Source organism: Anopheles merus, unplaced genomic scaffold (assembly GCF_017562075.2).
Source record: "Anopheles merus strain MAF unplaced genomic scaffold, AmerM5.1 LNR4000122, whole genome shotgun sequence".
NCBI classification, from domain to species: Eukaryota; Metazoa; Arthropoda; class Insecta; order Diptera; family Culicidae; genus Anopheles; species Anopheles merus.
Window position 1 is genome coordinate 52,501 of NW_024427702.1, and position 15,479 is coordinate 67,979.

Sequence of the window (15,479 nt, forward strand, 5' to 3'; positions counted from 1 at the left end):
TGCGGATGAACAGTATGTACGCCTGCTCGTCCTCCGAGCGCTTGCGGAAGAACAGATGCGTGTGCAGCGCGACCGAGGCGCGGCCCGCGTACTGTGCCATCCGGTTGCGGTAGTTCAGATTGTTGCACAGGTTCGAGTTGACCTTCTTGTCCAGCAGCTCCGGGTAGGTGGAATCGGCCCCGATGCAGGCCGCCAGCAGCCGGTGCACGATGATGTCGGCGTACCGGCGAATCGGAGACGTAAAGTGGGTGTAAATTGGGGCGGCCAAACCGTAGTGGAAGAACTCGTCCCGCTGCACGGTGCCGCTGATGAAGTAGACGGCCTGCATCATGCAGCGCGTGGCCAGTATGCGCAGCATCGTGTTGAAGTACGGATTGTCCGGCTTGACCGCCTTGTCCAGGCTGGTGGCCAGCTCCTTGCCGCTCGTGGTCAGTATCTCGAAGCCCTGATGCTCCGCCGCCTTGACCAGTGGCTCGTAGTTGGCCTGGGGCGGACACGGATGCCGCCGGAGCATCGCACACTCGGGGAACTCTTGTTCGATCTTTTCCGCGACCGAAACGTTCGCGAGCAGCATGAACTCTTCCACCATCGAGTTGGTTTCCAGCAGCTGCTTCGCCTTCACGTCGATCGGATCGTGCGTTTCGCTGTCCACCTGGAAGCGAATTTCGGGCGACGCCAGCACGAGGGCGCCCTTTTCCGTGCGCCGCTTTTTCAATATTTTCGCCAGCCGGTTCAGCAGACGCAGCGAGGTGGCCACGTCGTTCGTCTGCTTCGCATCGTCGATGATGATCTGGGCCTCCTCATAGGTGAGCGCACTTTTCGACTTGATCACGCTCTTGTGGTACCGGGTGTGGCGGATGTTGGCCTCGTCGTCCAGCTCCCAGATGCAGGAAAACGCGAAACGTTCCTCGCCACCGCGCAGCGAGCAAAGATTGGAGCTGAGCAGTCCCGGCACCATGTCGATGCGCTTGTCCACCAGATAGACGGTGGTGGCCCGCGATGCCGCTTCCCGATCGAGCGCCGTGCCCGGCCGTATGAAGTGACCCACGTCCGCGATGTGCACGCCGACCTCGATGTTTCCGTTGGGCAGACGGCGCGCGTGCAGCGCATCGTCAATGTCCGTGCAGCCGGGCGGATCGACAGAACAGACGGTGATGCCGCGCAGGTCCACCCGCCGCTGCAGATCCGCAGCCGTGATCGTCCACGGCAGCTCGGGCAGGCAGGCCAGCACGTCCTCCGAGAAGCGGCTGTGCGGCACGTCGTGCTCCAGCAGGATGACCTCGTTTTCCGTTTCCTTCGAGCCGATCGGCCCGAGGGCGCGCACGAAATGGCCCTGCGGGTAGCGCGAGTGCCGGGGCCACTGGTCGATCGCAACGATGATGCGCTGCGACAGAAGCGTCGCCGCCTGGCGCGTCTCGATCCGTATGCGCGGTATCTTGCGCTCAGCCGGCACGAAGATGTGGCGCGTTGAGCCCTGGATGTGGCTGGGCAGCAGTATGCCACAGTACTGGCGCCACTTGCGCTTAATGATGCCGACCACCTTGGCGGTCGGTTCGCGTTCCGCCTGCGGCTTCACGCTAAACGTCGGGTCCGGTTCGACCATGTCGCCCGGGTCGGTCTGCTCGTCCACCAGCACCACATCGCTCGGCGCTTTCCATTCGCTTTCGGGCAGCATCTCGATCGCGACCGTATCTCCATCGACGGCACGGTTCAGATTCATGCGTCCCTGAATCAGTACCGCCTTCTCGATGCCCTCGACCCGCACATACCCCTCGAGGTAATTTTCGCGTGACGCCAAAAACCCGCCCTGCATCAACTTCCCGCCCTTGATGCCCTCGTGTATCTGCAGCATCGTGAGATGGGAAGGAAACAGTGGATCCTTCGATTCGCTCACCAGCTCACGCTGGGCAATCTTGTCCAGCAGATGGGCAAACGTGGCCTTTGCCGCCTTCATGTACTCCAAGGCCGAGCACGTGTTCAGCCCGAGTGCCATCGCTTTGGCACGATTGTCTGCGTCGTCCGAGAGCAGCACGATGCGTACGCCCGCCCGGGCCGACTTCTTGCCCACCCGTGGGGAAAGATGCTTCCCATACCATTCGGCCGCCGTCCGAATCATTCGATCGTTGCGATCGTTCGCCGACTCGCCCGGTTCCCGCTCCACGTACGTATCCTTGTGGTGTTCGTTCACGAACGTGTAGAACTTGCGGGCCGGATCGGACAGCACGGCCCGGAGCCGCTTGTACACGACCGCGCTGCGATGCTTCACCTCGTCCAGCACGGTGTGCAGGATGATCACGTTCCGGATCGCACTCTCCTCCAGCAGGTCCATCTGGTAGAGTATGACGTTCGTGTCGAGCAGCAGGTAGTGCGGAAAGGCAAACCGCTCGCTCATCGGTTCCGGCACCTCGTCCAGCAGCGCCGCGTTCTCGTCCGCCGGGCATGTTTGGCAGGCGGCCGAGCCGCACCAGATATCATCGCGCAGGTAGTGCTCGCGGACAATTTTCAGAATATTGCCGCGTTTCGTTTTTTTCATAAACACTTTGTTTGTCAACATTGTGCCGCTTGTCGCTTGCCGGTCGAAAACGTGGTCCCACCAGCGGCTACTTTCAGCATCAAACGGAGCAAAGCTTTCGATTCAATTCGATCGTACGGTGAATTATTACCGCTCTCCGACACACCGTAAGGCTGAAAGTTAAGTTTTGATTGGGTTTTAACACTAATTTACACCATTTCCCACACTTGCGTAAAGTTCGACGCGTTTTGGGCCGTGCTAGACTTCACGTTTCTATTGCGGCCAGAGTGACCAGAAAAAAATCTCAATTTTTTAAATCATTGAACTATAAAACTCAGCCAAACAATCAAATCAATCTAAACAATCCAGCGAAAATCAAATGACAGCACGTACGATAAAATCGTATCTAATGGAGCAAAGCTGCGGCAATAAGCGGTCGCGTGTAGCCCCGAGAAAAAGAACTTGCCACCACTGAGAAAAACCTGTGCATCTTAGTCCTTCTTTGGCCTAGAATTCTTAGTACAATTTTCAGATCGAGACTTCAGAAAGACCTTCATTTGTGTAACCGCTGAACCAAATCTAATCCATATCCTTTCATTTTACGCATTAGGACCCCCCCCCCCACCGCTTCACACTTCTTTTTAACTGAGTTTCGAGTTTAAACCTACCGAAAACTACAGATAAAATGTTGGTGCTCCTACCCAAGGTATATGGATATTAGGAGGTGAAGTGCTTCAGAGCAAATTGACACTACCAATACTGCGGGCTCAGGTTTTAAAATCAGGAAGGGCTGGAGGGGGGGTATAGAAAATTGTATGCGATTTGACATAACAATACTCAATGATGGCGCCCGGCAAACGCGCGTATAATTCACCTCCTCAATAAATACACCTTGCTCCTACCGAAATCCGCCAAAATAATCTGGCCACACTGATTCCTCGAGACGTCATCAATTGCAACGTACGCAGCCAACGATTACACAGAACGCAGCCCGGCTCACCTCACACGTGTATACAGCTTGTGCTTGTGATGTCTGTGGGCGTAATGTATGTAAATAACAACAAAGCTCGTCCTGCCTGCCGATAATCTGCAACTTTTTCGTGTTTTCTGTACGACCAGCAGCACAATTACGACATTCCAGGGCAATTATTGTCAACCACCATGTCTGAGGAAACGTAAGCCACCAAAAATACGTACTATTGTTCATCGGTCATGTGCTGATGTTCGTTTCTTCCCTTATCCATCGGATATCTGTTTTAGCTCCGACAGCGAAAGTCAAGACATTCAGGAGCACAATGAAACGGTACGAGCACTGTCTGCCGGATTGCTACAGATTTACGAGCCCAAGCTCAGGGAAGTTAAGGAAAACCTGAAGGAACTGATGTGAGTGGTTTGTGCGCGCCCGTAAAGAGTGCCCGTGACTTTCACCAGAACGCACTGAAACACGAATCACATGCCGCGCTATCTCTTTGCAGAAACAAACAGAACGATCTACAAATTGCAATGACCAGCGAAAAGAATGCTTTCTCCAGCCGGCAGATACAGGAAGTCAACGAAATGGTAAGCATGTCGTTTTCGGCCGTTTGATTGGCCTGCGTTTGAGGAACATTTTACTATTATTGTGAGTCAAAAAGAAGTACGATTAGATTTGTAATGAATGGTGAGTTTTCCACGGTGAATACGGTATCGGACAGTGTGTGTGTGTGTGTGTGTGTGTGTGTGTGTGTGTGTGTGTGTGTGTGTGTGTGTGTGTGTGTGTGTGTGTGTGTTTTATCGTAAAAGAAACGAAAAACATTTATCAGAAGAATGATGTGTTTGTTTATCTCGCAAAATGCATAATTTGTTCTGCTTGCGTCACGAAACCATCTGTTTGTTGACGTCTCGCGACGGATCTGTCAAAGTGTTCAACGTGTAGGCCCAAGTATTTACCAAAACAAAAGTGCGGCAGGGTAAAACTCATCTCAATCTCCAGGAAAAATGCCTCTTATCGTAATCACCGGCCTGCCGCGCAGTGGGAAAACGAGTCGCGCCAAAGAGCTGGAAAAATACTTTACCGAGCTTGGTAAAGGGCCGGTGCACATCGTGTCCGAAGCGGACTGCATCGCTCGGTCCGGGTGCGGCGTGAAGGAGAGCTTCACCGACACGGGAAAGGAAAAGCAAATCCGTGCCAGCCTGAAATCGGAAGCGATGAAGCTGCTCACCAAGTCGACGCTGGTCATCATGGATGGCACGAATTACATTAAGGGCTATCGGTACGAAATCTTCTGCATGAGCAAAAACGCCCGTACGACCCAGTGCACGGTACACTGTGCCATGACGGTTGAGCAGCGAAATGCTCGCAGGGAGGAGATTGTACAGAATTCATCGAGCGGGGAACTGGATGCGGAAACGTTCGATGCTCTTTGCCAGCGGTACGAGGAACCGCAGGACACGAGCCGCTGGGATCGACCCCTGTTTACCGTGTACGGTGGGGAGGAGATGGAGCTGCCGCGCATCAACAGCGCACTGTACGAACAGGCCCCGTTGCCTCCGAATTTGGCCACACAAAATGTACGTGAGCAAAGCGGAAGGTAAACGACAAGACAAAGAAGAGGGTTTTATTCGAAATATTTCCCCATTTCAGATGCCGCTGAGTGCGACCAATTTTCTGTTCGAGCTGGACAAAAGCACGCAGACGATCATCGACCAGATAGCGGCGGCAAGGAAAATTGGCCTGGACGGCCCGGTAGAGATACCGCAGGCAGGCATGCGTGCGGAAGTCCCGTCGAACATGAGTGTGGCGCAGCTGAACCGGCATCGGCGACAGTTTTTGAACTACGTGAAAATGCACACGAACGTTAGCTCGGATATTAGCAAAATACCGGCCATCTTTGTACAGTTTCTCAACACAAATACAAATGGCGCTTAACGATGAGCGTTTGATGCAACAATTTAAAACGTTGTAGCTGTACATTGATTTTTTTTGTTCAATTCACACACTTACTGATGAATTTTAAAGAATAATTTTTCTACTGCCTGAGAAAAAATAATAATTAAAAACCCTGCACAATCTGGCTTTTCTTTGTAACCACCATGTTTAGTTTGTAAAGCTTGTCCAATATTGACCTTTAACCTTTTACGAAATGGTTCACACTTCCAGGTGCTCAAGACGAAAGCCTACAAAGATAAGGTGACGCGCATTAAAATGCAAATGCATCAAATTCATCAACGAACAAAGAATCTCAGGGTGAATAATTACTTATGCTGTGTAATGTAGAAAATGCATAATTTTGTTTAAAAAAAATCATCCTTCATTCTCTTTTCATATAGGCAAAAGCGTTAGAAATCCAAGAACTCAAGGTGAACCAATGTGCAACGAAGCTGCAACAGCTGCATTACGAAGAATCGCTGGTTGCGAACAGTAAACGAACCCCACGGAAATCTTAATCCCGTTTCCCGCTCAAGACCAGCAGGGAATAGTGGAAGTGGTAATCAGCAATCCCAACCCGATTACTGTTTGAAAAACATAAATTGCATTTAATTAACGACATTGATCAGGGGACTTTTGTCCCCCATTCTCCCCACCCCTTGTTCGAAGACTAAAGACAGAGGCAGGAGGCAAGCAAGACTAATGATGATGCACTGCCCTCTCAACGAAGCAATCTTTTAACACAACAAAGCAACCATAGAACAAGTGGGATGGAATGGAAACGTATAGTGAGAGCTGTTTGGAAGCGCTAAAAGTCTCCGTTTAGCAACTTTGTTGCAAAAACAAAACGAGTGTGTCAACCGTGCCTGAAGGAAGGGTCCATGATTGGTTGCAATGTGTCGTGTTTGAATGATTGCCACACTGATATTGCCAAACTTAAAACAAAAAGAGGTAAAAACAAATCATAGACGAGTCTAATATTTTATCTTCCAAAAAAAAAACGTGGGAAAGTTGGGATTTTACCGGTACACTTGTTAAGAGCGCAGAGAGCGCTAGTACGGCGAACAATCAAATAAAGTAAACACCTGTAATCAAAATAGTAATGCCCGCTTTTCGTGTCGTTTCTTCACTATGTAATGAGCTTTATTTCACTCTACTTCTATTATTGGTAAATATTGTAAAAAACACACACACCTGATCTCTGCAATAATGCCCAATATACCCGTTTACTCACATGCACACACACACACACGTATCTATTCTAAGCACACGCACATACACGCACTGGAATGTGTCTCACTTGTAGGATAAAGTTAGTTAAATGCATTTCGTCAGTTAAAAAAAAATAGTCAGAGACACGACAGGACACGATAAAATAAGCTTTCGCCGCGTGTGGCGCTAGTGAACGTTTCTTCCATTCCATTACTTCTGATAGCTGCCGCCGGGCACGATCGGTTCATCATCTTCTACGTTTTCCAGCGCCTCCTTTGGTGGTGCGTAACCGGGACGCGTTTCTGCAACAAATAGAGAAAAGATGGGAAATTATTTAAGAAAGAAAGAAAGCGTATTGAGAGAAAAGACGAGAGCAAACAAGAGATCTAAGTAACATGCTGCTTTTCATGCAGGAATTAACCCCAACCTCAAGAAAGGAAAATTACACAAGGAGGACCACACGCTAGGTAAAAGCATATCAAAGATTAACGAATAAAAAAGAGGAATTGCAAAAGCAAACTAAATATGCAAACACAGACACATTTTGTGTGCTGAACCTAAAGAGGGGTGCTTGATGGTTTCAATTTGACCATCACGAGTGAAACACGTGGTTTAAGCGTGGCAGCAACACTAGCACGTGGAGCGTTCGCCGTGTCCGTCTCCGTGTTGGGTGCAATTGGAGGAGATATCAAATGGACGCCGAGACGCTTGTTAATTGTTTTAAAGCGCGTCGCCGACAGAAGATAGTGACAATCTTGCCGTTTAGTGGGTACGATGGCGATTGTTTATAGATAGGTATAAAAGTGCACCGTAAGCTACATTATTGCGCGCTACGTTCCGATAGGAGACAATGTTGTCCGCGGCTACATTTAGCTGCCAAACGTTGGGAAAGAAAGAGCAATCACTCGCACATCTGGATAGCAGGAGTAGTAGCGAAGCAGGGCATCTTTAATTATTGTTCGCAGATCATGCACAATCTTGGAGCCGAAACGTTCTGATGGGAGTTTGTCTAGCATGTCTAGAGTGTGGTTCGCAAAAAGGGTATCAGCACTAAATCAACTCTACGAAAATAGAAATTAAATAAAGCAACCAACAAATATACGAGCAAACACACGGTTTACGCAGTGGTACGGTAAAAGAAACGTATTGTAATTGACACCCACCTTGCGCCTGGGGCGAGATGGCTTGTGGTTGCGTACGAAAGAGACGTGTTGATTGAAGCGCTTTGTACTACGGTAGCTATGGTAGCGAAAAACGTGTTGTTTGTACTTCCTATTTCATTTGTTACTGATTGCAACCATGTTTAGGGCAACAAACCCCCTTTTTGTTGTTTCTTTTATATGATTTCGTAATGTTGTCAGAGAACGCGTGTCGTCGCATGGTCCGGTAAATGAACTACTCAACGTGGCAGGGAAGCAAATAATGATGAATTATAATCGTATTTATTACTTGTACACAATGCTAGTCTATGAACATCATAGCAGGTAGAAAGATAGGGGACCGTCAAAATCAAAAACCAAGAAAAGACATAAATGCAAACTTATCGCAAACTAACAATCAGTTACCGAAAGAAAAAAATGAACCGCCGTTCTTTGTACGTCCATAATCCGTTCGATGGGAAGGATTTGGTGAGGTGAAGTGGTCTTTTTTTGTGTACGGATGTATGCGTTGGTATGTGTGTTGTATGTGTGGTCGTGGCAATGGTTGTGGCAGATTGCGAGAATGTAAATGGTATCAGTACGCGGGCGTGAAGGGCTTCCCCAGAGCTTACAACTAATTGATTTTCCAAACCCCCTTCCATTTTGCCCGGATGTGTAATATCATGTTGAATTGTTGAAAGGACAACATAGTAGGAGGAAGAAGCGATCTCTCCCGTTCAACCTAATTTAATGGCACTTCGTACAGCTGGCCTTGGACAGCGGCGGCGGCAACCGTATTGCCGTTCGGCTGTTTTTCTCCCTCGTGTCCGGCCACGTTCCCGTTGGAGGCATTCTTCTGCCCCTCTGCCTGGCTGGCGGGGGGGCAATCGTGTAGCTGGTCCTGCTCATGGTCGGTTTCGTGCAGCACCTCCTGCACGGTGGACTCCGACAGGACGGAGCCGCTTTTGCCCAGCTGCCCGTTGCAGAGACCGTTCTCGCCCAGCCCGCCACCCGACCCGCAATGCGTTCCGTTTTCCTTGAGCTTAACGTCCGTCAAGCCGTTCATTTTCTGTTGCTTTTGCTTACCCTGGCTGCTGAAGCGGTCGGTCAGCTTCTGCACGACGACGTGCAGCACGAAGAGTATGAGCGCCGCCGTGCCAAACGCGCGGAACGTTGCACTGCCACCGATACGATGGAACAGATTGCCGGCCAGCAAGCTGCCGAGGGAGACACCGACACCTTCGAACACTGCTCCCACGAGTCCCTGGAGGGAGAAGAAATTCAACGATTAATTATAGAAGAATGGCGCTCCTTGTAGACATAGTTGCGTTGTATTGCCCTTACCTGCATGGTTGCTTCTGTGCCGGGCGGTGCAACGATGCTGGCGTAGGATGCCATCGTTGCGTAGAACAGACCGAACGTGATGCCGTTCATGAACTCGATCGGTATGACCCACCACGGATCGGTCAGCAGCGAGTACAGCAGGAAGCGTACGCCGAACCCAAGCAGCACCAGGCTCATCGCGTGGATGTGGCCAATCTTTTTCAGTATCCAACCGGACAGGAAAAAGAATGGCAGCTCACCGCCGAACGTTTGGATCGACATGATGATGCCTTCCAGCGTTTTAATCCAAGTCGAATGGCCACATCTAGCGAAGAAGAGAAAGAAAGAACCGTTTATTGTGCTCCGTCGAAGAGAAACACAACAGCAACACGCTTACCCTTCCTGGGCGCTGGCCAGATCCTCCAAATGCCAGAACAAAAAGTTCCAAATCAGTGCCGTTCCGAAGCCGATCAGCACACACCAGCAGAAAAAGACACAAATCCGGAAGTTGACAAATATTTTGCCAACATCTTTCAGAATGTTGGTGGACAGGCGTGTCTGGGTGTGCTAAAAAATGCCAAAAACAGAGATTAGTCGTGGCATCATCCGCTGTACGGTTCGTTTATCTACCTGCAATTTGGAGGAGCAAAGCATATCGAACCCAATCAGCACGATCGTCATGTAAAACACGATCGTGTAGTCCTTCGTCAGCTTGCCCTCGGACAGCGTGTCGACCAGGAAGCCGGCAAACAGAGACACCGTGCCCCAGCCGATCGAACCCCACAGCCGCTGGTTGCCGTACAGGTGCGGCTTGTCGCCCAGCATCTCAAAGCAGATCGCATCGCCGACGCTAACCACTACCGCCATACCGGCCCAGCTGACGATCAGGAACAGGAACAGCAACCAGAACTGATACAGCCCCGTCACGTCGCCGTCGGCAATTTTCGAGTGTGAGATTGCACCCATCACCTGCTCGTTGTTGCACTGCACCTGGCAGCTCGTCCGGAAGTCGGTCGCGTTCGCGGGACAGTACAGCGGTACCCGGTCGCCGTCCATCTGGCCCTCGCGCAGCATAAAGTACAGACACTCGTCGACCAGATTGATGTGGTTGTTGGGCACGACGCCCGTCAGTCGGAGGATGCGATCGGCCGGTATGTTCTTCTCGTCGCAGTACGCCGACACGTTCCAGTACTTGCACACCGTGTCCCACATCCACGGTTCGGTGCGGCACTCCATATCGCACAGCAGCGTGCCGTTGCTCTCGTTCGTGGTGATGCTTTCCACCAGGCACGCGTCAATGCTGGTCCCATTGTCCGGGCAGTACTTCAGGTCGGCCGCCCCATTGTGGCAGTGGAATGTGACGGTCGAGTCCTGTGGGATCGCCGGGATGAACATGATCAGAAAGAACGGAACGGCTGTAAGGATCTACAACAATAGAGAGAGAAAAAAAAGTGCGTAAAATAGGAGGAAAAGAGATTGGCGAAACATTGGGATAACAGCAGTAGCAGCAACCAGTGCTGCAAAATGTCATGAGCATCACGAGATGTTCACCAACGAAAACAATGAACATATTCGTGGTTGCTTGATGCTCATTGCTGATACTCAATGAAAGTGTGTCATGACATGCCGAAGGCGATATACTTGGCGTGTGGTCCCAAGCAACAAAATGAGCATGCTTTCACGCTCTGTCTGCTTTGATTTCCTGTTGGGTCAAACAGAGCGAGAATATATCCTTATTATATTTTTTGGAACCACTCGCAAGCACCGTATATCTCCCAAGACCATCGTGATGATCACCGACACAAAATGTCGCGACCAAGTGACTGACCAAAAGATCGTCGAACAAAATGTCACTAAGTTTGGTCGCACCAACTGTTTGAGGCTCACCTCTGATCATCACAGTAGAGCTCGTGACGCTTACATGAATTTGTTTCGGCAGGAATTTGTCATGACTATGTCAGTGACATTTTGCAGTGCTGATCACAGTAAAAAAAAGTCATGACATAGTGACTAACTAAGCGATGGTCACAAAAATGTCATGAAGCATGTATTGGTAGCACCAATCGTTCTGCGTATCACCTCTGATCATCACAATTGAGTACGTGACGCTGGCATGGTTTTTGTTTCGGTCAGATTTTTTTATGACATTGACAGCGACATTTTGCAGCACTGGCAGCAACACCTACCTGAAAGATCAGAAACAGCAGCTTCTGGCGCTGAAACCGATCGGCAATGATGCCGAACAGGGGTTTCACCAGCATGCCCACGATCGGCAGGACCGTGTAGATCGTTCCGACGATCACCGTAGAGAAGCCGAGCTGCCGCACGAGCGTCGGCATAAAAGGCACTACTGGAGCCGTTCCTGAAAGACGCACATCAGCATAAGAGAGCATAAGAATGTATGTAACGCTACCGGTGCCGGTATCAATGTACGACCAGCACGTGTCATGGGGTGTATGAGTGTGATAGTGTGTGTAGCCCTACGTTTGGGCCCATTGGTGAGGGCTGGTGAAACGCCCGATTTTACTATGTGTAATAGTAGAGCGATTTGGACAAACTGCTATGTAAGAAGTACCGCTTACATAACTATGCTGCAAGTATATCTATTTTAAACGCATTCTTTGTCCCATCGGCAGCTAATGGTTACAAAATGTGAAGTACGGCTGCAACGGCCAACGAAAATAGCCCGTGTAAAAGTGGTGTAATACCGAAATTCTTCCGAGGGCTTCCGTTGCTTCGCGGACAAACCGGTTTACCGGGGTAGTCGTCGTAAATCATTTTTTGTGCCGTCCCGCGTGCGCACACACCTGGAAGATGCTGCATGGTCGCAGCGTTCTTTTGGACTGTTGGGAGGGGGGGGGGGATAAAACAAAACGGGAAGAAGAAAGCTTACCTGCATTGAAGAGGAAGTAGTGTGCCTTCATGGGCAACAGTTTCTTGTTAATCTCGACCATTTTGGATGCCTTCTTGCTGCGTCTTCAGCACGAACGTAACAGGCGAAAGAACCGAAGCTAAAACTGCGTACGACAGTGAAATATAATCATGAGCCAACGGGGCGGGGCGCCGTCGTTCCCTCGTGGCGTGTTCTACCCCTTCCCGAAATTGGGGTAGATATTGGGCCAAATATTGGTTGGCAAACGGTAGCTCCTGGTGGGAAGGGGACTCTCGAAACGAAGGATTTCACTCTATTCTAACAGTACCGATAGGCGCATACGCACACATAACACACACACGCACTGTTCTGCCACTGTTTTCAGTTCATTTTCGGCATGTTTTTCAATGCAAATGGTCGAGGACGGGTTACACCTATAACATAAACACATGTAATGGAAACCACACTTTCTACTCGTTCCGGTACACAACGTTTCGCGGTGTTGCGTTTGTTTATGTTTTGTCGTTTTTTCCTCTCTCTCTCTTTGCAAACGCACAACACAGTGTGGACGGGCAGTGCGTCGAGCTAGAGCAACAACACCAGCCACGAGATCCCAGAACAGATGTACCGAGAAGCGTACGCGTCCGCGACGAAGGGTAGAGTCAGAATGCAACACACTGAGTGCGCTTGGCAGCTGCACCGCCCGGTCTCCGTGCTTGCGGTTTGGCAATTATGCAACTCACACTCTTTGCTGTCGGACGGCCTGTAACCAACACCACGATGTATCGGGTGTATCGATGCAGGTTGACAGATGCGATCTAGGGCACAAGGTTACAGGGGTCGTCGGTTAACCTTTCCGTGCGGTCGTATATGTTTTAATTTAATTTCGATAAATTAATGAAGAAATAGATTCAAATTGAAATTCTTAAATGTTTTTCCCAAATTTGTTTATGCTGGGTTGGATAATGTAATTTATGCGATTGTGATTTATGCGTTTGAATTATTTGCGCAAAATATAGTTTAATAACAGTTTTTTTTAACGAGTTATTGCTGACTAAAAGCAGAAAGGCAACGTTTTATTCTAAAAAAAAACCCCACATCCCACAGTTTTAATTTGAACAAAATCCGTCTTCAAATTTACTCATCCATAGCACCTGGAGGCACCTACAACTAAACCCCCTGCAATCGCAAAGTTTGACGGACGGTGGTTTCCCTTCGCACGTGGTTTTGATGTTGCGCCGTCGCGCGTGGAAAACCGTTGAAAATCACAAGTGGACGGCTCAAAACGCGCAATGCGCGCAAGAGATTAAATTGTTCGTGTTGATTTTACAAACGTGCCCGCCTGGTTTAAAGCAAAATAAATAAACTGTAATTGAATTTATTTTCTAAACAACGGGTAAAGTTGTATGCTGCAGTATTTTGATAGTTGTAGTATTAAAGAAGGGTAAAAGCTGTAGCCAAATAATCTGCATAGCATTTCGTACCAATATTAATTATTGCATTGATCTGTACTGAAATATGCCTGAATCTTATAATGGTTATGAGAATTTCAGTATAATCGGCTTATGGTTGCGTTTCATACACTTGATGAAATAATATTGAAACGATTTGGAAAGCGAGATGGCTGTCAGACCAGAACGATCACAAGTCTGAATGGATCACATTGCAACATCAGTATCAAAAGTACGCATTTTGTACACAATTCATCATGCATTCACTCAACATTTCTCTATCAAATGCACCAAAAAGAGGATTTTTTGCGCATAATAATCCATGCGCAAAGTTTGCAATTTCTACCGCCTTTTTGTCATTTTGTTGCAGAGTATTGCGAAATGATTACAGAACGAAAAAAAGGAAGAACTATGCTGACACTCCGTAATTGGAATATGCTAATTGGTGGCATCTGGTTGCACTCTCTTCCTATCGCTAAAGGGTTCATGTAGAAAGTGCTGATGCGGCGACGAGGCACGAGTTAATCTTTTTGAGCTCTTTTTTTTCAAAACAAACTTCTTTTACTCTACATCTTCCCATGTCCTGTTACTATAGACAGCCGATAAGAAACCAATCAGTTGTGGGTACCAGCGCGGCGAGCGTGTAATTGTGAGCGATGGTGGATAATCGTCGCCCGCCTATCACTATCAATCGTTTTTCTATAAATACGATTGCACATATACGGAAAGCGGTAAATTGGTACCGGCAAAACGATAAGGGTTTTGGCTCGCCGGAATGTAACCACGTTCAAAGATCACTCTGATCACACGGGCCTTGAAGCAACGGACCATGTGTGTTCTCTCTAACCACACATTAAGACTAATTGATCACTCAATCAAGTTAGCAGCTGGATTGAAACGATGCCGCTAGAAACCTACAACGCAAGTTCAATTACACTACGACCCTGATTTGCTCGACAATGAAACACGAAGTAGCCGGGGTGAGTAGCTCGCCCGTTAAACGCCCGAATTCCAAATTGACCAGATCCCGATGGGCAATGACTATAACAACAGCACACCACAGAACAGGGTACCGAAATAAACGCACTTTCTGTTACTTTCTAGTACAACGACCGATCAAGCACGAACCTCGCCGTGGCGTGTACGGCACTGTACTGAAACCAACCGAAGTCGATTCATCCCATGAAGCTCATTGGACGGACCAGCCACACTCGCTCGGCTCGGTTATCAGCGGTCATGCGGAGAGAAGAATCTGGGAAGCCGTCATCGATAAGATTGCTACTGCTGCTGTTGCTGCTGCTGATGGTGGACGAGAATCGTCACCGTGTGCTTGTGTCTGTTCTGGGTCTGGCGACGCGTTGATAAGAAGAATGCACTTTCTTTTCCATGGGGGGTGGCGAAACGAGGAGCGAGAAGAAAATGGGCGTTAAAGCGATTGCCGATGCATTGGCTCTACTAGTTCGGTGAGCTGTATGAGTGCGCAATTTGTGCACTTGTTGCATAGACCTGCAAAGAAGGGCAACAACAGTTACACACAATGACTCACTGCAATGGTATCAGCATCCAGAGAGCGAGAGGGAGTCGTGGGCCTTTCAGAAGGGGTAAGACAGAAGTCTCCAGAACTGAGAACCTGACCAAACAGTGGGGTGAAACTTGTTTATGAGTTACACAAAACTATTGCTGTAAACAAATCCAATGTGACAATCTAATGAGCACATTCTGGTACGTTGGGAGAATTATTGGACCGAGGATGAAGTTGCTTTTGATCATTTCTCAACATGTCAATATATTGTTTCTATATGACATCAATCGGATGACAAAAGGCATGCACCTAATTGTATATTAATAAAGATTGATAAGCTTAGATGCTCTAAGGGAGATCTCAAGCGACCATAATAAAAACACCACTTATAGCATACACCTGCAACCGTCATAGTTATGCATCTGATCTGACTAGGTATAGGAGTAGTGGTGGGAGCCGGGAATCGGAACGATGCTGTAATCGATTCCAATACCGGAGCCAATTCCGATTTTGGAATCGATTAAAATTAAAGAGCCGACT

The 15,479-nt window shown here is 48.7% G+C and overlaps 4 protein-coding genes across 10 annotated transcripts in view; 2 read left to right on the forward strand and 2 right to left on the reverse strand.

Moving 5' to 3' along the window:
- Positions 1 to 2,804, reverse strand: part of LOC121601599 (exosome complex exonuclease RRP44-like) — a 3,196-nt gene extending 392 nt beyond the window's left edge. Inside the window, exon 1 of the mRNA XM_041930424.1 lies at positions 1 to 2,804. This exon is cut by the window's left edge and continues 392 nt beyond it. Within this exon, the coding sequence (XP_041786358.1) occupies positions 1 to 2,554 (2,554 nt within the window). The 5' untranslated portion in view covers positions 2,555 to 2,804.
- A 766-nt stretch (positions 2,805 to 3,570) lies between these two features.
- LOC121601603 (biogenesis of lysosome-related organelles complex 1 subunit 6-like) lies at positions 3,571 to 4,099 on the forward strand. Its single transcript, XM_041930431.1, has 3 exons — positions 3,571 to 3,687; positions 3,773 to 3,895; positions 3,988 to 4,099. Exons 1-3 carry the CDS (start codon positions 3,674 to 3,676, stop codon positions 4,097 to 4,099), a joined length of 249 nt encoding a protein of 82 aa, XP_041786365.1. The 5' UTR covers positions 3,571 to 3,673.
- LOC121601597 (protein KTI12 homolog) lies at positions 3,994 to 5,631 on the forward strand. The gene is made up of 3 exons (XM_041930422.1): positions 3,994 to 4,072; positions 4,485 to 5,062; positions 5,136 to 5,631. Exons 2-3 carry the CDS (start codon positions 4,490 to 4,492, stop codon positions 5,418 to 5,420), a joined length of 858 nt encoding a protein of 285 aa, XP_041786356.1. The 5' UTR covers positions 3,994 to 4,072; positions 4,485 to 4,489; the 3' UTR covers positions 5,421 to 5,631.
- An 899-nt stretch (positions 5,632 to 6,530) lies between these two features.
- On the reverse strand, positions 6,531 to 14,586 carry LOC121601596 (major facilitator superfamily domain-containing protein 6-like). Of its 7 annotated transcripts, none has more exons than XM_041930420.1 (8): positions 14,505 to 14,541; positions 11,988 to 12,818; positions 11,281 to 11,456; positions 9,725 to 10,519; positions 9,492 to 9,661; positions 9,116 to 9,419; positions 8,858 to 9,035; positions 6,531 to 6,934 (listed from the first exon to the last, which is right to left on the reverse strand). In XM_041930420.1, the coding sequence occupies exons 2-8, from the start codon at positions 12,046 to 12,048 to the stop codon at positions 6,843 to 6,845; spliced, it is 1,776 nt and encodes a 591-aa protein (XP_041786354.1). In that variant the 5' UTR covers positions 12,049 to 12,818; positions 14,505 to 14,541; the 3' UTR covers positions 6,531 to 6,842. The 7 variants fall into 7 exon arrangements, with proteins under 7 accessions (XP_041786354.1, XP_041786350.1, XP_041786347.1 ...); XM_041930416.1 differs by lacking the exon at positions 6,531 to 6,934 and having other exon boundaries at positions 8,056 to 9,035; positions 11,988 to 12,400; positions 12,710 to 12,818; positions 14,505 to 14,547; XM_041930413.1 differs by lacking the exon at positions 6,531 to 6,934 and having other exon boundaries at positions 8,056 to 9,035; positions 11,988 to 12,400; positions 14,505 to 14,586.
- Between the last annotated feature and the right edge of the window lie 893 nt (positions 14,587 to 15,479).